Genomic DNA, 26,261 nt, shown 5'->3' with positions numbered 1-26,261 from the left:
TTTTACTGAAACAAGTTAATTTTATTATTTCACACAAAAATTTAACTTAATGGAAATAAAATGGCTAAATTAAATTTATGAATATTTTTTCCATTAGTTTCCAAGGCACTTTTTTCTGGGTGCAGATAAAACCAAATTCATTGCGATTCCTTTAGATAATCATGGGTGCCGCAATAGCAGAATGCACATTGGCTTGCAATAATCGCGATGACCATTTTGTGCTCTTCATAGCTCATACTACATTCAATGCCGTAAATTGCATTGCGGTTAAATAGAATGAACACTTACCATATCAACCAATTCAATCTTCGTTGTGTCGGTTAAATCTGACCAGCAACCATGATCTAACCATTGGCGAATAAGTTCAAGAGGTGGTTGGGAGCCATAGGTGTCCTTGCTTGGCATGGCGACATCATCACAAAATACGATACACTAAAATAATGGGATATTTATATAAAATTCTTAGGCAATATTGGAGATAATAGCAAAAATTTACCTTTTTACCTACGGGTGGTCCATACACACCCTTACGTCTACGATCCAATTTGGACATTACAGTATCTTGTACTAGTTGAGCCGATGTTCGGGCCGAAAAATTTACAATGTTGACCATATTTGCCTGTTTGGGCATTGACATTAAATTATTGCTCAATATGGCACTTTTACCTGTCCCAGTTGGACCTATAACCAACATAGGGTATGAGGCATTGAGACAGAACTCTTGCCAATATGTTATATAGCCGGACTCATTGGTAGGCACAATGAGCTCACTGATTTGTGCACCTTCAGGAAATCCAGATATAGCGGATGTTGGATCATCACCAGATTTTTGCCAAGTCCACCAATTCTCTTGCTCGTCAAAACGATAGTCCATAAGAGTAAGTTTTTCCGGAAACATTTGACCGCGATTCAGGGAAAAATATTTGGGGCGGGGATACGCTTCATTGGAACCATAAAGGATTTTTCGTATAAGGCTATCAAATTGTTTAATGCCCTTAACTGTAATGTATATAAAATTGTGGATATGGTTAAGCTTAAAAGTAACAAATACATATGGCCGTAAGTTCGGCCAGGCCGAATCTTATGTACCCTCCACCATGGATTGCGTATAATGTTCTACTAAAACCTGTCATCCACAATCGAATTACTAAGGAATCTTACAAATTCTTAATTACGTCTTTTAAATTGTATATTTGTCCATACAGAGTCTGTGTTAGATAAAACAAGTATATAAAACAGTAAATTCGGCCGGGCCGAATTTTAAATACCCACCACCATGAATCAAGTATAACAGTTTACTATGAAAACTCTTCGTCGTAGTGGGTTACTTGATAATATATAGAATTGTAGGGGGTTTGATGACAAATCTTCTCCCAAACGAGCCAGCTCCCGAAGACAAACTTTAAAGATTCTACCTATGAAGACCAGATAAGATTCTGGATTTATGAGAACCAATTTTGTTTGAGTTTTAGAGAAAATAGAAACATATCGTGTATATGTTAAAATTACGCCTTGATTTAAAATCTTAAATCTGTAGATTTTTCTGCATTTATTTAAATACGATGAGTAAAATCTGGAACTTTTACTTTCAGTTTGAAGCAATTTTCATGATCAGTGCGCCTGCTATACCCTGAAAGAAGTGTTTTCTTTTTTGAGAAACCTAATTTTAGACAAGCAAAGTTTTCTTTTGACACAAATTTTAGAATAAACGAAAACTCTTTATAAGAAAAAGAAATTTCGTTTGTCTAAAATTGTATTATAGATTACTAATTTCCAGCAAATCGGATAAAAACTACGTATTCTAGAAGCCCAAGAAATAAAGCCGGGAGATTGGTGTATATGGGGGCTATATCAAAACATGGACCGATAGGCACCATTTACTACTCATGTATTTGTTATCTTAAAATACCTCCAGATTTTAAATTTCAAACAAATCGGCCAGAAAATATAGTCTCTAGATGCCCAAGAAGTAAAAATCGAGAGATCAGTCTATATGGGGGTTATACCAAAAAAATGGACCGATATACCTCAATTTCGGCACTCTTATTTGTGGTCTAAAAATACCTCTAGATTTCGAATTTCAGGCAAATCATGTAATAAATACAGTTTATTGTAGCTCAAGAATTTCAGGCAAAGCGGATGGTAAATATAGTTTCTAGAAGCCCAAGGAGCAAAATGGGAGATCGGTCTATATGGGGGCTATATCAAAACATGGACCGATGAGCACCATTTTCGGCACACATTTTTATGGTCCTCAAATACCTCTAGATTTCCAATTTCAGGCAAATCGGATGGTAAATATAGTTTCTAGAAGCCCTAAAAGCAAAATCGGGATATCGGTCTATATGGGGGCTATACCAAAACATGGACCGATGAGCACCATTTTCGGCACACCTTTTTATGGTCCTCAAATACCTCTATATTTCCAATTTCTGGCAAATTGGATAAAAACTTTTTTATAGGCCCAAGACTCCAAATCGGGAGGTTGGTTTATATGGGGGCTATATCAAAACATGGACCGATGCGGACCATTTTCGACACACCTCTTTATGGTCCCAAAATACCTTTAGGTTTTCAATTTCATACAAATCGGATAGAAAATACTGTTTCTAGACGCGTAAGAAGCAAACTCAGGAGATCGGTCTATATGGGGGCTATACCAAAACATGAACCGATATGGACCATTTTCGACACACCTCTTTATAGTCCCACAATACACCTAGATTTATAATTTCAGGCAAATCGGATGGTAAATATAGTTTCTAGACGCCCAAGAAGCAAAATCGGGAGATCGGTCTATATGGGGGCTATATCAAAACATGTACCGATGCGAACGATTTCGACAAAGCAAAATCGGGAGATCGGTCTATATGGGGGCTATATCAAAACATGTACCGATGCGAACGATTTTCGACACACCTCCTTATGGTCCTAAAATACCTCTAGATTTTCAATTTCAGACAAATCGGATAGAAAATACTGTTTCTAGACGCCTAAGAAGCAAAATCGGGAGATCGGTCTATATGGGGGCTATACTAAAACATGGACCGATACGGACCATTTTCGACACACCTTTTTATGGTCCCAAAATACCTCCAGATTTCCAATTTCAGGCAAATCTGATAAAAACTACGGTTTTTATAGGCCCAAGACCCCAAATCGGGAGGTCGGTTTATATGGGGACTATATCAAAACTTGGACCGATATAGCCCATCTTCGAACTTGACCTGCCTGCAAACAAAAAACTAATCTGTGCCAAATTTCGGGACGATAGCGCCATTATTGAAGGCTGTAGCGTGATTACAACAGACAGACAGACGGACAGACGGACATGCTTATATCGTCTTAGAATTTCTCCCTGATCAAGAATATATATACCTTATATAGTCGGAAATCGATATTTCGATGTGTTACAAACGGAATGACAAACTTATTATACCCCCTCACCATTTTATGGTGGTGGGTATAAAAAGACATAGTAAATACCCATATAAGCCAACTATGTTAATTATGAACCTATATAAACCAATATTGGGATGAAATTTTTTCCTCCACGAGGCTCCAGAAGTTAATTTTGGGGCTACACATAATTATGTACCCATATGGACAAACTTTTGCATGATTGTATGTAGAAAGTATAAATTAACATCACGTAGAAAGTGTTAACCATTTACATGGGGGAATATACCCAGCAAAAAAATGGAATTTCTTCTAGGCACAACTTAAAAAGCACTACCAAAGATGTTCTTTATTTTAAATACACAGGAAATTCCTTTAAATCAATTTCTTATAACTCGCTGTTTTTATACCCACCACCATAGAATGGTGACGGGGGTATAATAAGTTTGTCATTCCGTTTGTAACACATCGAAATATCGATTTCCGACTATACAAAGTATATATATTCTTGATCAGGGAGAAATTCTAAGACGATATAACGATGTCCGTCTGTCCGTCTGTCTGTCTGTCTGTCTGTTGTAATCACGCTACAGTCTTCAATAATGAAGCAATCGTGCTGAAATTTTGCACAAGCTCGTCTTTTGTCTGCAGGCAGGTCAAGTTCGAAGATGGGCTATATCGGTCCAGGTTTTGATATAGTCCCCATATAAACCAACCTCCCGATTTGGGTCTTGGGCTTATAGAAATCGTAGTTTTTATCCAATTTGCCTGAAATTTGAAATCCAGCGGTATTTTATGACCATAAAGCGGTGTGCCAAAAATATTGAGTATCGGTCCATGTTTTGGTATAGCCCCCATATAGACCAATTTCCCGATTTTACTTCTTGGGCTTATAGAAACCGCAGTTTTTATTCAATTTACCTGAAATTGGAAATCTAGAGGTATTGTATGACCACAAATGCGTGTGCCAAAAATTGTGAGTATCGGTCCATATTTTGGTATAGCCCCCATATAGACCGATCTCCCGATTTTATTTCTTGGGCTTATAGAAACCGCAGTTTTTATTCAATTTACCTAAAGTTGGAAATCTAGAGGTATTGTAGGACCACAAATACGTGTGCCAAAAATTGTGAGTATCGGTCCATGTTTTGGTATGGTCCCCATATAAACCGACCTCCCGATTTGGGGTCTTGGACTTATAGAAACCGTAGTTTTTATCCAATTTGTATGAAATTGGAAATCTAAAGGTATTTTAGGACCATAAAGAGGTGTGCCGAAAATGGTGAGTATCGGTCCATATTTTGGTATAGCCCCCTATGGACCGATCTCCCGATTTTACTTCTTGGGCTTATAGAAACCGAAGTTTTTATCTGATTTGCCTGAAATTGTAAATATTCTGGTATTTTAGGCTCACAAAAACGTGTATCGGATTAAGTTTTTATCGGTCCATTTGATAATGTCTCCATATAGACCGACTTCACTTCTTGATGGCGTAAAAGTCGCACTGATCATGAAAAATTGCTTGAAACTCAATATAAAATTTCCAGATTTTACTTCTACAGAATTAAGATTTCAACTCAGGACGTTATTTTATAATTTTCTTGCACACTTACAAGAGATGTTAATGATTCCTCTAAAACTCAAACAAAAATGGTTCTTATAAATCCAGAATCTGATATAGTCCTCATAGGTGAAATCTTTAAATTTATCTTCGGGAAGTGTCCTCAAGTCCTCAAGCCCTCCTGAAATTTCAAAGGAAACCCTAATATTTGGTTCATGGTGGTGGGTATTTAAGATTCGGCCCGGCCGAACTTACTGCTGTATATACTTGTTATATTTTTAATAGGTAATTGTAACTTTTTTATACCCTCCACCATAGGATAGGGGGGTATATTAACTTTGTCATTCCGTTTGTAACACATCGAAATATTGATCTAATTGGTACTTGTGGTGAAATTCTGAGTCGATCTGAGCATGTCCGTCCGTCTGTTGCAATCACGCTAACTTCCGAACGAAACAAGCTATCGACTTGAAACTTGGCACAAGTAGTTGCTATTGATGTAGGTCGGATGGTATTGCAAATGGGTCATATCGGTCCACTTTTACGTATAGCCCCCATATAAACGAACCCCCAAATTTGGCTTTCGAGGCCTCTAAGAGAAGCAAATTTCATCCGATCCAGCTGAAATTTGGTACATGATGTTAGTATATGGTCTCTAACAACCATGCAAAAATTGGTTGACATCGGTCCATAATTATATATAGCCCCCATATAAACCGATCCCCAGATTTGGCTTGCGGAGCCTCTAAGAGAAGCAAATTTCATCCGATCTGGCTGAAATTTGGTACATGATGTTAGTATATGGTCTCTAACAACCATGCAAAAATTGGTCCACATCGGTCCATAATTATATATAGCCCCCATATAAACCGATCCCCCGATTTGGCTTGCGGAGCCTCTAAGGGAAGCAAATTTCATCCGATCCGGGTGAAATATGGTACATGGTGTTAGTATATGGTCTTTAATGACCATGCAAAAATTAGTCCACATCGGTCCATAATTATATATAGCCCCCATATAAACCGATCACCAGATTTGGCCTCCAGAGCCTCTAAGAGAAACAAATTTCATCCGATCCGGCTGAAATTTGGTATATGGTGTTAGTATATGGTCTCTAACAACCACGAAAAAATTGGTCCACATAGGTCCATAATTATATATAGGCCCCATATAAACCGATCACCAGATTTGACCTCCGGAGCCTCTTGGAAGACCAAAATTCATCTGATTCAGTTCAAATTTGGTACGTGATGTTAATATATGGCCTCAAACACCCATGCAGGAATTGGTTCCTATCAGTCCATAATTATATATAGCTCCCATATAAACCGATCGCCAGATTTGACCTACGATGCCTTTTGGAGAAGCAACATTCATCCGATCTGGTTGAAATTTGGTACGTGGTGGTAGTATATGATATTTAACAACCATGTTAAAATGGTCCATATCAGTCCATAATCATTTATAGCCCCCATATAAACCGATCCCGAGATGTGGTTTTGGAGCCTCTTGGAGGAGCAAATTTCATCCGAGTGAGTTGAAATTTGTGGATGACTGTCTTTCGTAGAAGTTTCTACGCAATCCATGGTGGAGGGTACATAAGATTCGGCCTGGCCGAACTTACGGCCGTATATACTTGTTTTTGTTTGAAATAGCTTGAAAACAGCGTAAGAATTAATAAAATGGTACAAATAAATTAAATTATGTCGAAAAAATGCTAAATCCATTCTAGAAAATTTTTGAATTTTTGAAAATATTTGATGTCAAATGGTTCAGACTCTAACGCTTGCATGAAACATTTGACATCAAATGCATTAAAAATCATAACAAGTAACATATATACGGCCGTAAATTCGGCCAGGCCGAAGCTTATGTACCCTCCACCATGGATTACGTAGAAACTTCTACGAAAGACTGTCATCCACAATCGAATTAATTGGGTTGCGGTAACACTTGCTGATGGCAAGGTATCTTAAAACTTCTTAACATCGTCTTCTCAATTGTGAGTTAGTACATACGTGGTATATATTAGACAAAAAAGGTATGTATAGGTTAGTCTACAAATAATTACGAATCGATATGGAATTTTGCACGGTACGTTGAGACCTAGAATAGGGGTCGCTTATATTGGTGCGAACTTGATATGGACCAATTTTTGTGTGATTGGGGATCGATTTATCTGAGGGACATAAGCGTAGGAAGGCCTCTGGGGAGGGGCCTTAGACCCCCCAGAAAAAATTTAGCCCCCCCAGAATTTGAAAACCTATTTACGATTTTACATTTTTATAAAAATTAAACAAGTATATACAACCGCACAAAGTTCCGCTAAAGACTTTCATGCACAATCGAATTACTTGGGTTGTGGTAGCAGTTGCCGATGGCAATGTTTGAAGTGTGATATTTATGAAATAGAGCTGTGATTGAACTTATGGTTTAGTTGAATAACTAACAGCCTGTTTCTGTATGTCGAACGAGTTCAATCGATCGACTGAAATGCATAGAAACAGCAGTTTTTTGGTTATAAATTCAGCTGTTTGTTTCCATTTTAGTCGATCCACGGAGCTTATTCGACATACAGAAACAGGCTGTAAAGCTCCTTTATTATATTATTTAGTCTGGTTTAGTCATCTTAATTAAAAAATAGTAATTGGTATTAAAACTATTCTTTCATAAATTAATATCTTAACAATGCTGCAAAAAAGAGTCGCCAAAAAAGAAGTGAAAATATTCTTTTTGGGTCCGGAAGTGGTACAAAATTGGCGGAGAAGCGATGAATGTAATAGGAACTCGTCATAGAACGAATGTCCACCGTTTCAACAGGCGTTGCAATAAATTTACGTCACTTCTTACGGTGTGATCCGAATTCAGAGTTTTGAATGTGTATTAAAAAATTGTGTGATATTTTCCCAAATAAATAATTTTTATTTATTCGTTTTTTATTTGATTTTTGGTCGACCTTTTGTTAGAATTATATAAATATTTATAAAGACCTCGAGCTTCAAGAAACATTAATTTATAATAATTTTTATATTTTTTTATGATTTTTAATGCATTCTAACGCTTGTTTGAATATTATCAAAGTTTATCGATTTTTCTATAATGGATTTAGCATTTTTGTGGCAAAATTTTAATAATTTTTACCATTTTATTTATTCTTACTCTTTTTTTAAACTATTTGAAAAAAGAAAACAAACATTACGCATTAAAATATGAAAAAACTGAAGTAAAAAAGTTCCTGTGTAGTTAATATAATTAACTTCTTTGTGAGGACGTTTTTGGAAGTGCTTTTAAAGTTGTGTCTTTAAAACAAATCCCAATTTTTTTGCTGGGAAAAGTGTGGAACTACTTTTAGTTGCTTTATTATATATTATTTTGATGTCTATTTTTGTATTCTTTTTATGAAATAAAACAATAATTTAACCTATAAGTTCAGTCTATAAATTTTTAGCTAGGGGGGCTATAGCCCCCCCCCCCCCCCCCCTAGGAAAATTGTCTAGCTACGCTAATGCTGAGGGATATATATAACTATAGACCGATATGAACCTAGTTAGGCATGGTTGTTAACGGCCATATACTAGTACAATGTACCAAATTTCAAATGACTTTGATGAAATTTGCTCCTCCAAGAGGCTCCAAAACCAAATCTGGGGAACGGTTTATATGGGGGCTATATATGATTATGGATTGATATGGACCACTTTTGGCATGGTTGTTAGATACCATATACTAACATCACGTACCAAATTTCAAACGAATCGGACAAATTTTGCTCTTCCAAAGTGCTCCGGAGGTCAAATGTGGGGATAGGTTTATATGGGGGCTATATATTCTTATGGACCGATTTCGACCAATTTTTGCATGGTCATTAGAGACCATATACTTACACCATGTACAATATTTTAGCCGAATCGGATGAAATTTGCTTCTCTTAGAGGCTCCGCAAGCCAAATCGGGGGGATCGGTTTATATGGGGGCTATATATAATTATAAATCGATGTGGACGAATTTTTGCATGGTTGTTAGAGATCATATGCTGACACCATGTACCAAATTTCAGCCGGATCGGATGAAATTTGCTTCTCTTATAGGCTCTGCAAACCAAATCTGGGGATCGGTTTATATGGAGGCTATATATAATTATGGACCGATGTGGACCAATTTTTGCATGGTTGTTGGAGACCATAGACTTACACCATGTATAAAATTTTATCCGGATCGGATTAAATTTGCTTCTCTTAGAGGATCGGCAAGCCAAATTTGGGGGTCCGTTTATATGGGGGCTATACGTAAAAGTGGACCGATATGGCCCATTGGCAATACCATCCGACCCACATCCATAACAACTACTTGTGCTAAGTTTCAAGTCGATAGCTTGTTTCGTTCGGATGTTAGCGTGATCTCAACAGATTTCACCACGACCTAGAATATATATATTTATGACTGGGCTAGCAGAAATAACTTGTCCATTAATGTCAGTAAAACAAAGATCATGGCTTTTGAAAATCCCCGCCAGCCGATCACACTGAGAGATATTGTGATCCAAGACAATTTAATTAGTTTTAGTGACTCCATTATTTCTCTTGGGTTTCACATTGACCATAGACTTATGCCACATATTTTATACGGTGTAGAGGTTTATATGGGGTCAAGTAGATCAAGTTTGTCTAAACTTACTTCATGTTTCCATTCTCTGCTTCGTTTTGTATTCGGTAAAAACTGTAGACACAACTATTCACGCTTTGCTAATGAATTTCTGGGATGCTCGTTTGAGCGTTATCTTGATATTCGATGTCCTTGTTTTCTTTATGGTGTTTTGAAATCAGGTAAACCAGCATATCTTATATCTTATTTCCGGTTCTTGAATACAACAAGGACTCAAATACGCATTGAACATTTCAACCATAATATTCTGGAGCGCTCGTTTGCAATTCGAGTTACCAGACTGTGGAACTCCTTACCTCAAAGCATAAAGCAATTATCGAATAGTGTTCATGTTTTCAAAAAAGAGTTAATATCCCATTTTTCTCACGAAGCTTAGCAGTTTAGTCATTGACAATCTCTGTCTCACACTTATTCATTATTTTTTTAGAAATGTGCATTGAGGATTTTGCTAGATTTTTAAGTTTTTTTTATAGTTTTAGAATTTTTCGTGTTAGTGCCTTAGCAATTTTTGATGTATGTAATTAATATTTTAAATCTCATTATTGCTCTAGATATATAATCTATCAACATATGGCCCATGGGGGCTCAGTTTGATTAAATAAATAAATAAATAAAAATAAAATATACTTTATGGGGTCTTAGAGCAATATTTCGATGTGTTACAAACGGAATGACAAAGTTAATATACCGCCATCCTATGGTGGAGGGTATAAAAAATGATAAAATGAAATACCACAAAAAATTTTAATTCACATTCAAAACTCTGAATTCAGATCACACCTTAAGAAGTGATGCAAATTCAGCTCAACGGCTGTTGAAATGGTGAATGGTGGTGCGCCAATTTTGCACCCCTTCCGGATCCAAAAAGAACATTATTAATACTTGTTTGCCAGGCCGAACTTACGGCCGTATATACTTGTTAAGTACTCGTATGTCCCAAAAATTGTATGAACTAAACGTGGGTATAAAGTTCAATGATCGTACATATAAGTTCCATATGAACTAAAGCACAAGGAAATTTTCGTACGATTCCCAAAAATAGTAAGAATGAACTACTGTATGGTTAAAATGGTCATGATTTGGCGCCAATGATTTTCTTCTTAACTTTTAATTTTTATACCCTAAACCACTTAGTGGTCAGGGCACAAAAAGTCAACACATTTAAAGGTTTCATTAATTTAGAAGAACTTTTCAGAATTATTATGAGGACAAACCGACTACATTGCAAAGTTTATCGACAAAGAAAAAAACTTTATATCAGAGAAATGCGTCTTTTCGTGTCTCACACAAAATAGTTCTGAATTTCTTAAAATTTGAACATTCTACCATCTTGAACTTGGTATGGCACTAAAGATATTTTTGCAATTTTTTCCTTCAAACTACGAATTTTTTATACCCTAAACCACATAGTGGTCAGGAAATATTGAGTTTAGACCCCATAAAATATATACCGATCGACTCAGAATCACCTCCTGAGTTGATCTAGCGCTTGGTGTCCGTCCGTCCGTCTGTCCATGTAAATGCGTCTTTTCGTGTCTCACACAAAATAGTTCTGAATTTCTTAAAATTTGAACATTCTACCATCTTGAACTTGGTATGGCACTAAAGATATTTTTGCAATTTTTTCCTTCAAACTACGAATTTTTTATACCCTAAACCACATAGTGGTCAGGAAATATTGAGTTTAGACCCCATAAAATATATACCGATCGACTCAGAATCACCTCCTGATTTGATCTAGCGCTTGGTGTCCGTCCGTCCGTCTGTCCATGTATTTGTTGTTCACAGGATTCCGGGCGCAATTATTAACCGATTTTTATGAAATTTGCTATAGGAAGCTTTTTGGGACGAACGCTATTGAATTTGGAAGAAATCGGATCAAATTTAGATATACATCCCATATATATGTATCGCCCGATTTCGACAAATGGGGTCTCGTTGCGTTTTTTTTTCAAATGGATCTTCACCAAATTTGGCAAAAGTTAATCTTTTTCATCGCCCTTTAAGTCTGCAAAATTTCATCCAAATCGGTTCAGATTAAATATAGCTCTCATATATATGTATCGCCCAATTTTCGCAAATTTGGCCAAAAAACCCTTATTTATCACCGATCTTACTCAAAGGTGCCTAAATGTAATCTTCTACAGCACTAAATATATGTGCAAAAAATCATCGAAATCGGTTCAGATTTACATATAGCCCCCATATATATGTATAGCCCGATTTTCCCAAATTTGGCCATAGAACCCTTATTTATTAACCGATCTTACTCAAAGTTGGCTAAATCCAGTCCTCTATAGTAATTTCATCGAAATCGGTTCAGATGTAGATGTAGCTCCCATATATGTATCGCCCGATTTTGAAAAATGCACCCCTAATAACCTTATGTTTGCCCATACAGTCCTCATTTCTTAACTGATTTTACTCAAATTTTGCACAAGGTAACCTTTTGTGGTATTAATCAAACCCGCAAAATGTTATGCAAATTGGTTCATATTTAGATATAGCTCCCATATATATGCATCGCTCGATTTTCCCAAATTTCACCATAGTAACATACTCTTATTTATTAACCAATGTTACTCAAATTTCAAATTTTGATGACTAGCCGATCGTATTTATACGTACTTGTAGCTCTTACATAAGAATATTGCTCGATTTTTACAAATTTGGATTTAGTATCCACACTAATAACGAGTTTCTCTTTTTTAATAATGGGCTCAACATTAGTAGCATACTAACTCCGTAGGTGCAATATCAACTACAGCCAGTGTTGCTAGAAGTGGGGGACATTCCCCATATGTAGGGTTTTTCTAATATTTGGCGTCTTGTAGGGACGTAGGGCCACAATGTAGGAACATTTTCACTCAACACAATTTGTAATAATTTTTATATTTTTGTGGCTCTAGAGGAGGAAATTAGAAGCCGGCAAGGCTTGATCTTTAACAATGTGTAGTAATAACAGTTACCACTTGTGCCAAAAAAAAAATCTAAAAAAATTTGAAGATTACCACAAATTTACCAAACAAATATTTCTATAGAAATTTTTTTCAAAATTTTATTCCTGTAGAAAATTTTGTCAACATTTTATTTCTATAGAAAATTTTGTCAAAATTGTATTTCTATAGAATTTTTTTTTTCAAAATATTATTTCTATACAAAATGTTTTCGAAATTGTATTTCTATGGAATTTTTTCTCAAAATTATATTTCTATTGAATTTATTGTCAAAAATTTTAATTCTATAGAAAAATTTCTCACAAACATTTGTTTATAGAAACTTTTTCCAAAATTTTATTTTTAAAGAGATTTAACAAAAAAAAAAAAAAATACTTTTTTGGGTAGAATTCTACCAACTGGGGCAACCGTGGTGGTAATACAAATTTACATTCTAAGTTATATACGTTGCATATTCATGTTTTAAGATAATAAAGTACATTTTTGTTTTATAAAATTTGTAACGAAAAATATTGTAAAATTGTTTGGGATTGAAAGGAAAAGTAGGGAACTTTGTTTGTCCTTGTAGGATAAACCGAACATTTTTCCTGGCAACACTGACTATGAGCTATAGTCAGATTGATACAAAGCACCCATAAACATGTACCCCTTAATTTTCTTAAATATGCAACTGCGGTTTATCTCCCAGACCTATATCAATGTTACCCCACAAATGCTTATGATTACTAATTAAATATGGGTGGTTCAGAGTATGATATAGTCGGCCCCGCCCGACTTTCTACTTTACTTACTTGTTTCTTCTATGAGATGATGTAATTTTGTTAACCGCAGTTAAAAAGTACAACAGGGAATTAAAATTTCCTGGTTTTAACAAACCTTTGGGGAAATCTCAAAGCGTGGAGTAAAATTTAGTTCAATTTTCGTGCGAGGTAGTTCATTTTTCTTATAAAACAATTCATTTTTTTCGGTCTACATCGGGCTGCCACATAACCTAACCTATTAATAATAACTACTTTTGCTAAGTTTCAAGTCGATAGCGCGTTTCGTTTTGCGTTAGCATGATTTCAAGAGACGGACGGACATTGCTGTAACGACTCAGAATTTCACCACCACCCAGAATATATAAACTTTTTGGGATCTGAGAGCAATATTTCAAAGTGTTACAAATAGAATGGCAAAGTTAGTATACTCCCCTCCTATGGTGGAGGTTATACAAAGTTATCGATTGTATAAATTGTATATCAAGTAAAACAGAGTTAACCCTTAAGATGTAACCCTATACTTTAAAAATAATCGAAAAATGAGGAGGTTCCCCTTCCAAACCAAATATCAGACAATATAGTTACGGATTTTTAGAGAGCACAGTAACCTTCCCTGAACATGTCAAACTAACCACAGAACTTTATTTCAATTTTCAGAGTTCACAATTGACATAAAATTGCTTACCTTGTAAATGAGAAGCATAAGCCCAGGCAAAACAGAAGAGAAACATTTGCTGAAACCAAACCTGGTTAAATGTTTTATGCTTATCCAAGAAATGGAAAAAGAAGCGAGAAAACATCTAAAAAAATAACAACAAAGATATCTCATTATCTCCACACTGCTAGCGATTTTTACAAATATATCCACCTGGTATTGGTAAATCGGAGATGTTTCCACCATTTTCATACATTCAACCAAAATATCCAATGCAGCTGGTATTAGCCATTCAACCATCTCTTCGTACAATGCCATATAAATATCATTTAGGTTTGCGTTTTCCACCAAAACTTTAAGGAAACTTTTGTGTAATGCACGCCATCCCAATTGAGAAGGTTCCATATAAATCATGCCACAACGTGATACTGTTGCCGGAGAAGCCTGTTCCAAATCGGACGGTTCAAACATCATATTCATTAGTTTGCTCATGGTAATAATTTCTCCAGACATTAGACACAGTTTTTTATTGTCATCCAATACGGTGTTCAAATTTTCTATCCAGACCGCATCGACGGGACCATCAAAAAATATCCAATACCTCTCAGTTGGAGATCCGGTTGCAAATTCTCGAAATGTTTTAGCTAAGACACCATCGGACCATTCATGTGACACCGGATCAAATCGTCCATACAATTGGCCCATGGTAATTGCTTTTGGATTAATGATACGATAATTTGTTGGGTATTCACATAAAGTGGATGTTGCGTCCGTAGAAACACAACGCAGACAATGGGCCAGGACCTAAATATTGAAGTATATTTTTGGTATAATAAAAAAATGTTTACAGATTTTCGTTAAGCATTTGCATTTACCTGCCAGGCTGTAGTTTTTCCACCCATGGGACCGCCAACAATCATAAGGCCATGCCTCACCAACAACATTTCATATATTTGAAGAATTTTCTCAATAAACCATGGTGTGGCCTGAAGATTTTTCTCGTCCAATGTTTTTAGCAACCACTTCATTAAGTGTTCCCGCGAAGGCTATATAATGCAAAAAATTATTATAAACCAAGTAAAAGACGAAAAAAAATTAAATGTTGGGCTTGTATGAAAAGATGGAAAAATATCTCTGCAATGTTGCCATTAAAACACTTACTGATACAATTAACATTTAATATATATTATGTTGAAAATAAAATAAAATAGTATAGTTGAAAAATATATACTAATTATCCCAAAAATTTAATCAAATGGATTTTGACCAAAATTGTCGCGACGCTATTAATTGCACTCCTTGTACAAACCCAAGTTTTTCTGAGGGGACTTCCCCAGGCCCTACTCTTGTAAAAAGTTCTCCGTTTTTTTCTTCGACAACTTCAAAATTTTAATAAATGTCGATCGGATACATTTAAATACACAATATATGGATCTCTTCTATGAGTGGGTTAAAAGTTAGTGTTGCCCAATTATGCTGAACGACTACAATGCTATGGATGAAACCACTTGAAAAGATATCAACCAGTGCTGAAAGAAAAATGTTGTGTTCGCCCGGAATCATTGTATGATACTAGGGCTTTATCTTCTTCTAGCCATAACTTAATGTTAATTTCGAAAATAACTTCAAAAATTCACAATTCAAAATGTTACGTCCCCATTATAAATTTTTTCCGTACTCGAGTTCCTACTCTGCTTGTACCGGGTGTCCATTTCTCTGGATGTAATGAACAACACATTGTCAGTCATAAAAGCTCATGGAGTTTGAGCTGTTATGAAGTTAATTTCGCAACGAAAAAAAACTTCTCAAATAAAAACTAAAATAAATCGACAAAATATGATATAACCCTCAAAAAATGGCTTCTCTAACATATGTTGCAAACATATTTTGCAAAAAGCACATATATTATTGGATATTGCCGAAACATTGTGTGAAAATATTATATGTTTGGAAGCATTTTGAGCCCAAAAATATTGTATTGAAAGAATTTTCTCCCAAAGAAGATTGTGCTCAAAAAAATTTATTTCTGCCTAATTGCATATTTCCTAACATCTTTCTCACTTCCACGAGGTTTTGTAGTTCTTAGCACCTTTTTCTCTATAGGGCTTTGCACAAATAAATTTGGCAAGCATACTTTTCCTCTGTCGGTTAAGCTACACTTGTAGTTTAGTCAATGCATGGTTTTAAGCTGAAATCAAAAACAACAATAATGATTGAAGAATAAACCAACAATAACAAAACAAAACGAATGAAGGTAGAGGAAGCACGCTCAAAACAAACTCAGCCAAATGCACTCAAATCGATGATTTGACTTTGGCAAAGGGAAAGAGAAATGCTTGCAACTTTGTTTAGGCAAAGCCGACTATCAAAAACGTTTTTCGGAAGGGTCAAGTGTACTTCACTTTGGGTTGAGTGAATTACACGAATTTATTCTGATAAATGGTTAATAGTTTTGGCCAAAATTATTCAATTTTATAAATTTTACCTTTCGCCTGCACGGAGAATCGAACCGATGAAAATATATATGCTTGAGGCAAAATGTGTTTGGGGTATATGTTATAGAAGCAATTTTTTTTTGAGTGTGTACACCCTAAAAAAAATCGCTTCTTTAACATATGTTCCAAAGATATTTCGCAGGAAGCACATATATTATTGGATACTGCCGAAACATTTATATGTTTGTTTTATGTGAACATATATGTTTGGAAGCATTTTGAGCCCAAAAATATTATATGCTTGGAAGAATTTTTCCCAAAGACGATTGTGATCATTCCCTAACATACTCGTAATTTTCACTTCCACGAAATATTTTAGTTCTTGGCACCTTTTTCTGTAATACAAATAATGTTGAAGAAATTATTCACTTTTATAAATTATTTAAATTTTACCTTTCGCCTGCACGGAGAATCGAACCGAGGACCATACAGTTTGTAAGCCAACACACTATCCACTGGGCTACGTAGCTGTTATAGTCACCAGCAGATAATTATCGTTATACGTTATGTTTATATAGCATAGTTTGCAGCGCCCACGAGCCCATGCAAACATAACATTATTGAACAGAAACATACATTTGTTTGCCACGTGGAGCAGTGGTTAGCATGTCTGCCTTGCATGCAAAGGGTCGTGGGTTCAATCCCTGCTCCGACCGAACACTTTTTTTAATTTACACATTTATATTTATACTATATAAAATTTTTATAATGAAACTTCGAAATGTGGGTTATTAAAGATTTATAGTTAGTAACAGTGCTTGATATAAACGAAATTGACTGATTTTTGGATAAAATATTATTTTTTTATTGCAAAAATAACAATTTTGTAACAAAAAACTGTTTTTGGTACAAAACTTTAAAATTTGGAAGGAATTCAAAAACTAACAAAAGAAGAACGTGGAGCCGAGTATGAACATACATAAATAATTTTATAATATAAACATAAATTTATTTAGGCGTGAACAGTTTTTTTACTAGCTTTTAACACCATCGCTCTAAAATGCCTTTTATTTTTCTTTAATAATTCATTTTAAAGAAAATAAACTTTTTAAATTGTTTTAGCTGCAAAACTCGAACTTAATACCCGCTTTTATATTTGAAGGTGTCCGTCAACTCCTCGTGGACTACTTATTAATAAAGAGGAACTAAACATTGTTTTTATACATTTTACTGTGTAATTTTTCACTATTTCCTCCTTATTTCATTTTACTGTCCCAACTCTAAAAAGAGTGTAGTGCCCTTTCGTTATTTTTATGAAGACCCCTGATTTCTTTTAACGAACCAAGAAAAAAATTGTGCCCATAATGCCAAAATGATAAACAAAACACATGTGGCGAAAACATATGCTGTTTGTTTTTCAAATGTCTATTCTCTTGGTTCCGAATGTCCATTCTCTTTATTCAAATTAAATAATATTTAGACTTAAGCATATAAAATTTTTGGCCTTATCATAAAACAGTTTTCCGAAACAACATACAAGCGGTTTCACAGAAATTGTCTCTTTTGATTCTTTCTCTGTGTTATGTTGATATCTTTTGTCAACACTCCCGGTTTCCATCTATATTTCATTCTCTATACTCTCTCTGTCGCTTTGAATAAAATATCACAACATATGTATGTTTAGTCGAAATTTGTAAATTTATACATGTTTGCATTCACACATATGATTTTTATGAAACATTCATGTCCCAAACATAATATATTCTAACATATTAACATAGATGTCCCAAACATTTAGTGTTAGTTTAGGAACGGTTATTTTTCAACGTAAAAATAAAAGGTAATAAATAAACTCTTTTTATGAGTTTTATTTTTTCCTTCAGAAAATAATACTCTTTTTTGGAGTTTTATTTTTTTTCTTCGGAAAATAAAACTCATTTCAGGAGTTTTATTTTTTTCGTCTTAAATAACACTCATATTCTTTTTTTACAATTTCTTGTTTTATTGAGTTTATCTCACATAAAGTTTGTATTCGTTTATTTATTTAATTTGACGAACATATTTTTTCCAAATATTCAACGGAAAGATTTAAACACAGGGCGCTCATTACCAATTTAGAAGCAGAGAATGCTCTTCCCACGCTTACTTGGGTTGCAGGCTCCTTCGCTATGTTGCGCTGAAGACGCGGATCCAAATATAAGCCTGCAAGGAGTGTTGGATTTTTTAGCAGCAAGTTTTCACGCCGTTCTAATATTGTCAGAAATTCTGAGCTGGCGGCTTCGACGAATTTCTAGCTTCATTTGAAGCCATATTTGAAAGAAATCGCTATAAAATAATCGCTCTGCTTGCTCCAAGAGGGCTTTCCCATTCTGACAGACTTAGATTAAGCGCGGCATCGACATTTTTCAATCAGAAGGATTTATAACGCCTTAAGCTTTTTAGCATCAAGTAGGATGAATTCCATCCCGTCTGCGGTAAAGGTAAATTTAGATGACTAGTCATGTTCCTAAAATAATTTTTAACTTAAGCTGAGTACTATGTTCAGTTTTCAAGCTGAAAACCAGCTTGTTTTCACGGTTACTTTTTTTAATTAATTAATTTAGAAATATAAAATTATTTACAATCAATTGCTTGGATCTTTTCCATCTATTATTTTGCAAGACTTGATCAAAATATAATCGTCTTCCTAAATATATTTGTACTTTTAATTTAGTGTTTTGGTGAAAACCCCGAACATAGTACTCACCTTTATCGTCTAAAAATGAGTTTTATTTTCCGAAGAAAAAAACAAAACTCCAAAAAAGAGTATCATTTTCTGAAGGAAAAATAAAACTCATAAAAAGTGTTTTATTTATGACGGATAAATAGAACTATCTTTTTAACAGTTTCATTCGAGTTTTTATTTTTTAGTCACAAAATAACGATTAAAAAATAAATTTTTTGATAGCACTTATAACCGTTACGGTCTCTGCAAAATGATAAACAAAACACTGCCCACACATACAGTGGCGTGTAGAAATGAGTACATATTTATTTTTTTTATTTCTAAACGAATAAAATAAGCATTAAAAAAGAAACTCAAAATAATTTTATTTTTCCTTTATTCCTTCTTCAAAAAATAAAACAACAAAAAACGCAAAACAAAAAGTAAAGAATTCAGCGAGATAAATAAACATAACAAAAAAAATAACTCGCATGTACTCAATTTTGCACTTTTCTATACCGGTGTCAGTTTAGTACTTGGTACATATCCCTTTATTTTTTAATACCATATTTATACGTTTTGGCATACTTTCTACCAATTCCTGTATAATTTCATCTGGTATATTCTCCCACTCAAGCTGTACTCGTACCCACAGGCCTTCTAATTTTGGTGGAGCTGATTTGTACAATCCCAGCCGTCTTCCCACGATTGACCATAAATTCTCAATCGGGTTGAGGTCGGGGTTTTGCGCTGGCCAATTCATTTTTGCACACAAAGCCATTTTTTCACTTTTTTTGCACTATGCTTCGGATCGAATCGATCAACAAACTCGGGAAGATGAGTCTGCAAAATGGCGACGTAGTTTTTCTTCGTCATTAACATATACCATCAATTTTCTGAAATGGGCCAATGTGCCACCAAGTGAAGCAGCCCCAAACCATGATGCTTCCACCACCATGCTTCACAGTTTGCTTAACATGGTGGCGTTGAATGGTATCACCAGGACGACGCCAGCAATATTGTTTACCGTCCGATTGGAAACGGTTAAATTTTGATTCAACTGACCAGATAACACGTTTCCAGTCATCTGTCGTCCAATTTTTATGCTCTCGTGCAAACTTCAATCGCGCCTTTTGATTCTATTCGGACAATGCAGGTTTATTTTTTTTTTCGTTATTACGGACTTGTTCTGCCTCATTTCTGCCATCATAAGGCGAGCGGTCAACAGTTTTATTGTCCTCCACATCGCGCGATAACTTTTTCATTTTAATTTTTACTTGATATTATTGCAGTACACTTCGAATAAAGCTTTAACTCTTGTTTTTTTTTTTTTGTTATATTTATCTCTCTGAATTGTTTACTTTTTGTTTTGAGTTTTTTTGTTATTTTATTTAGAATTGAAGAAGGAATAAAGGAAAAATAAAATTATTTTGAATTTATTTATTGCTGCTTTTTTATTCGTTTAGAATTGAAAAAAAAATTAATTATGTACTCATTTCTGCACGCCACTGTATGTGTGGGCAAGGCAAAAACACATGCTCTTTTTTTCTATCTGTCTATTCTCAAATTAAATAATATTTAGACTTAGGCATATAAAATTTTTGGCGAAGCTTTATTACCATGCCAAGCGCATACCCAAAACAAATGAACTCATAAAACAGTTTTCCGAAACAACATACAAGTAGTTTCACAGAAATTGCTCTCGATTGATTCTCTTACTCTATACTCTCTCTGCCGCTCCCTGAATGAAATACCACAACATATATATGTGTACTCGAAATTTGTAAATTTATATATGTTTACATTCACACACATTATTTTTATGTAACATTCATACCCCAAACATAATATATTCTTACATATTAACATATGTGTTCCAAAAATATAATGCTAGTTTAGGAACATTAAATGTTTGCACTTAAATATATTGTGTTTAAAAAATTCTGCCCAAAACATATTTTGTTTACATCGGAATATATGAAAAACATATTTTTCAAAAACAGTGTAGTTGGGGATATAGTTCAATATATTATTATACCCTCCACCATAGGATGGGGGTATATTAACTTTGTTATTCCGTTTGTAACACATCGAAATATTGCTCTCAGACCCCATAAAGTATATTTATTCCGGGTCGTGGTGAAATTCTGAGTCGATCTAAGAATGTCCGTCCGTCTGTTGAAATCACACCAACTTCCGAACGAAACAACCTATCGACTTGAATCTTGGCACAAGTAGTTGTTATTGATGTAGGTCGGATGGTATTGCAAATCGGCCATATCGGATCACTTTTACGTATAGACCCCATATAAACGGACCCCCAGATTTGCCTTGCGAAGCATCTTAGAGAAGCAAATTTCATCCGATCCGGCTGAAATTTGTTACATGGTGTTGGTATATGGTATCTAACAACGACGCAAAAATTGGTCCACATCGGTCCATAATAATATATAGCCCCCATATAAACCGATCCCCAGATTTGGTTTGCGGAGCCTCAAAGAGAAGCAAATTTCATCCGATCCGGCTGAAATTTGGTACATAGTGTTGGTATATAGTCTCTAATAACAATGACAGAAATGGTCCATATCGGTCCATAATTATATATAGCCCTTATATAAACCGATCCCCAGATTTGACCTCCGGAGCCTCTTTGAGGAGCAAAATTCATCCGATCCGGTTGAAATTTGGTACGTGGTGTTAGAATATCGGTCTATAGTTATATATAGCCGATCCCCAATCACACAAAAATTGGTCCATATCGGTTCATATTCATGGTTGCCACTCGAGCCAAAAATAATCTACCAAAATTTTATTTCTATAGAAAATTTTGTCAAAATTTTATTTGTATAGAAAATCTTGTCAAAGTTTTATTTCTATAGAAAATTTTGTCAAAATTTTATTTCAATAGGAAATTTTGTCAAAATTTTATTTCAATAGGAAATTTTGTCAAAATTTTATTTCTATAGAAAATTTTGTCCAACCGAATTATATACGTATTTAATCGGCTTTTTTATACCCTCCACCATAGGATGGGGTATATTAACTTTGTCATTCCGTTTGTAACACATCGAAATATTGCTCTAAGACCCCATAAAGTATATATATTCTGGGTCGTGGTGAAATTCTGAGTCGATCTGAGCATGTCCCTCCGTCCGTCCGTCCGGTTGTTGAAAACACGCTAACTTCCGAACGAAACAAGCTATCGACTTGAAACTTGGCACAAGTAGTTGTTATTGATGTAGGTCGGATGGTATTGCAAATGGGCCATATCGGTCCACTTTTGCGTATAGCCCCCATATAAACGGACCCCCAAATTTGGCTTGCGAGGCCTCTAAGAGAAGCAAATTTCATCCGATCCAGCTGAAATTTGATACATGGTGTTAGTATACGGTCTCTAACAACCACGCAAAAATTGGTTCACATCGGCCCATAATTATGTATAGCCCCCATATAAACCGATCCCCCGATTTGGCTTGCGACACCTCTAAGAGAAGCAAATTTCATCCGATCCGGTTGAAATTTGGTACATGGTGTCAGTAGATGGTCTCTAACAACCATGCAAAAATTGGTCCACATCGGTTCATAATTATATATAGCCCCCATATAAACCGATCCCCAGATTTGGCTTGCGAGGCCTCTAAGAGAAGCAAATTTCATCCGATCCGGCTGAAATTTGGTACATGGTGTTAGTATATGGTCCTTAACAACCGTGCTAAAATTGGTTGACATCGGTCCATAATTATATATAGCACCCATATAAACCGATCCCCCGATTTGGCTTGCAAGGCCTCTAAGAGAAGCAAATTTCATCCGATCCGGCTGTAATTTGGTACATGGTGTTAGAATACGGTCTCTAACAACCACACAAAAATTGGTCCACATCGGTCCGTAATTATATATAGCCGCCATATAAACCGATCCCCAGATTTGACCTCCAGAGCCCCTTGGAAGAGCAAAGTTCTTCCCATTCGGTTGAAATTTGGTACGTGATGTTAGTATATGGTATCCAACAACCATGCAGGAATTGGTTCCTATCAGCCTATAATTATATATAGCTCCCATATAAACCGATCCCCAGATTTGACCTCCGTGCCTTTAGGAGAAGCAAAATTCATCCGATCTGCTTGAAATTTGGTACGTGGTGATCGTATATGATATTTAACAACCAATGCAAAAGTGGTCCATATCAGTCCATAATCATATATTGCCCCATATAAACCGATCCAAAATTTTTTTGGTTTCGGAGCCTCTTGGAGGAGCAAATTTCATCCGAGTCAGTTGAAATTTGGTACATTGTGCTAGTATATGGTCGTTAACAACCATGCCATATCGGTCTATGGTTATATATATCCCTCAGATAAAGCGATTTCCAATCACACAAAAATTGGTCCATATCAAGTTCATAATAGTATATAGCCCCCATATAAGCGACCCCCATATTTCAATTCTGGCTCTCTACGTACCGTGCAAAAAGTCCATATTGATTCGTAATTATTTGTACACTGAAAAAACAGTGAACCCACCATGAAGAAAATTTTTGGTTAATTTTAGAAAATTTCGATTATTTTTAGAAAATTTTAACTAAACAGTACTACAAACGCTGACATCACGCCGATATCACAAAAATAAGTAAATATTTTTCGACAAATTCAAGAAAATTTATTAGACATAATTATTTTTTTTCACTTGTTAAAGAAAATTTTGCAATTTGAAGGAAAATATTGTAGTTCAAAATTGCAAGGATGTCTTTAGTGTCATACGAAGTTCAAGATGTGCGCATTTTTAGTAAAATTTACAAATTTAAAGAAATAATGAACTATTTTGCGAGAAGTACGAATTTAGTAAATCTTTGTGTTTCATTTGGGTATAATTTTCTCCTCTATTTTAGTTAATTTAACTAACGTACGAAAAAAATTTTAAATCCATGGAAACTTTCTTAAAACGTAATAAATCGATGAACTAAAATAGAATTAAATCAGCTTTAGTGAAATATAGGGTTCACTTTTTTTGAGTGTAGACTTAACTAGACATAACTATACTTTTTGTCTAATATATACCACGTATGGACTAACTCACAATTTAGAAAACGATGTTAAGAAAATTTAAGATACCACAACCCAAGTATTTCGATTGTGGATGACAGTCTTTCGTAGGAGTTTCTACGCAATCCATGGTGGAGGGTACATAAGATTCGGCCTGGCCGAACTTACGGCCGTATACACTTGTTTTAATTTAATATATACCACGTATGAACTAACTTACAAGGATGTTAGGATGTTTTAAGATACCTTGCCATCGGAAAGTGTTAACGCAACCCAAGTAGAAGTTTCTACGCAATCCATGGTGGAGGGTACATAAGCTTCGGCTTGGCCGAACTTACGGCCGTATATACTTGTTTTTTATTCTCATAATTAGTTGATAGTTTCGCTGCAAGTAGATGATGCCGATGATAGAGTCCGATACGGTCGTCCGTCTAATCAGAACATACATTTACTCTGTTGGTTAAGCTACTCTTGTAGTTTAGTCAACGCATGTACTATGGTCTAGCGGGCCCATTTTTTTGGGAAAAAAAAAACAAAATTCTAAATTGAATATTTATTACTGTCGATAATAAATACTTGCGATAATAAATACTTTCAGATGTCAGAAAATATAGTTTGTTAATACATACATACAGAAATCGTTATTCGCCAAGCCTGACAACATGTGAAATTTTCTGAATTGTTAATGCAAGCAGACCAACTAAGTTGAAAAAATTATGCAAAAATACGAAAATGAAACCAATTGCCAATTGAAAAATGAACCATTGACGATGAAGCAGCTTTAGCATTGCTCATTGAGAATAATTTTACAAAAAGGTAAATTGGATAAAAATTTCGGTTTCCAGAAGCCAAAAATGTCAAATCGGTAGATCTGTCTATATGGAGGTTATGTTACACCAAAACATCAACCAATACTCACCATATTCGGCACACCTATTTCTAGGGTTTACGGTACACAAATAGATTTTGAATTTCAGATGTTTTCGAATCAATTGGGGATTCGGTTTATCTGGGGACTATATCAAACTCTGGACCGACATACCCTATCTTCGAAACTAACCTTTGTGTAGACAAAAATCGAATATCTGCCAAATTTCAGGACGACTGCGTCATTATTAAAGGCTCTAGCGTGATTACACCAGACAGACGGAATTGGTTATATCGTCTTAGAATTTCTCTTTGATCAAGAATATATACTTTATATAATCGGAAATCGAAATGTTACAAGAGGAATGACAAACTTTTTATACTCCCATCACTAATCTCTGGTGGTGTGTATAATAACAGACTATTGAAAAGTACACTGTTAGAAAAAATTTTCATATGTTCCGATATAAACAAAATGTGTTTCGTGCAGATTTTTTTAAACACATTATATATTTAAGTGCAAAAATGTTATGTTCCTAAATTAGCATTAAATGTTTGGGATACATATGTTAATATGTTAGAATATATTATGTTTGGGACATGAATGATTCATAAAAATAATATGTGTGAATGTAAACATATATAAATTTACACATTTCGAGTAAAAATATATATGTTTTGATATTTTATTCAGAGAGCGACAGAGAGAGAGAGAGTATAGAGAAAGAAATGGAGATGGAAACCGGGAGGGTTGACGAAAGCTATCAACATAACATAGCCAGAGAATCAAAAGACATCAGTTTCTGTGAAACTGTTTGTATGTTGTTTCGGAAAAATTTGCTTAAGTCTAAATATTATTTAATTTGAATATTAAAAAAATGAATAATGAATAATTTGAAAATTAAAATTCGGAATAAAGAGAATAGACATTCGGAACCAAGAGAATAGACATTTGAAAAAACAGCATATGTTTTTGCCTTGAGAACAGCGTATTATGTGTTTTGTAGACTAGAGTTGCCAGATTCAAATGTCCTGTTGTCTGGAATTTTGGAAAAAGTTGGCTGAATTTAAGAAAAAAATCTGGATTTCGTAAATCCAAAAATATGAGGAATAAAACTACATATTTATTAAAATATTGAAATAAATAATAAAAACACAACAAAATATTTATAATTCAGTATTTTCATAAACATAAATAAAGTAACTATGATCTCAAGC

The 26,261-nt window shown here is 34.8% G+C and overlaps 1 protein-coding gene across 1 annotated transcript in view; it reads right to left on the bottom strand.

Moving 5' to 3' along the window:
• Positions 1-26,261, bottom strand: part of Dnah3 (dynein heavy chain 3, axonemal) — a 671,994-nt gene that overhangs the window by 343,734 nt on the left and 301,999 nt on the right. The window contains exons 33-37 of the mRNA XM_075308183.1: positions 14,871-15,041; positions 14,209-14,799; positions 14,026-14,140; positions 497-999; positions 289-432 (exon numbers count right to left, since the gene is read on the bottom strand). Coding sequence (XP_075164298.1) covers positions 289-432; positions 497-999; positions 14,026-14,140; positions 14,209-14,799; positions 14,871-15,041 — 1,524 coding nt within the window. The remainder of the gene's footprint in view (positions 1-288; positions 433-496; positions 1,000-14,025; positions 14,141-14,208; positions 14,800-14,870; positions 15,042-26,261) is intronic.

This window comes from Haematobia irritans, chromosome 4 (assembly GCF_050003625.1).
Source record: "Haematobia irritans isolate KBUSLIRL chromosome 4, ASM5000362v1, whole genome shotgun sequence".
Classification (NCBI taxonomy): Eukaryota; Metazoa; Arthropoda; class Insecta; order Diptera; family Muscidae; genus Haematobia; species Haematobia irritans.
Note: the sequence above shows the minus strand (reverse complement) of the source record. Positions and strands in the feature narration are given on the sequence as shown.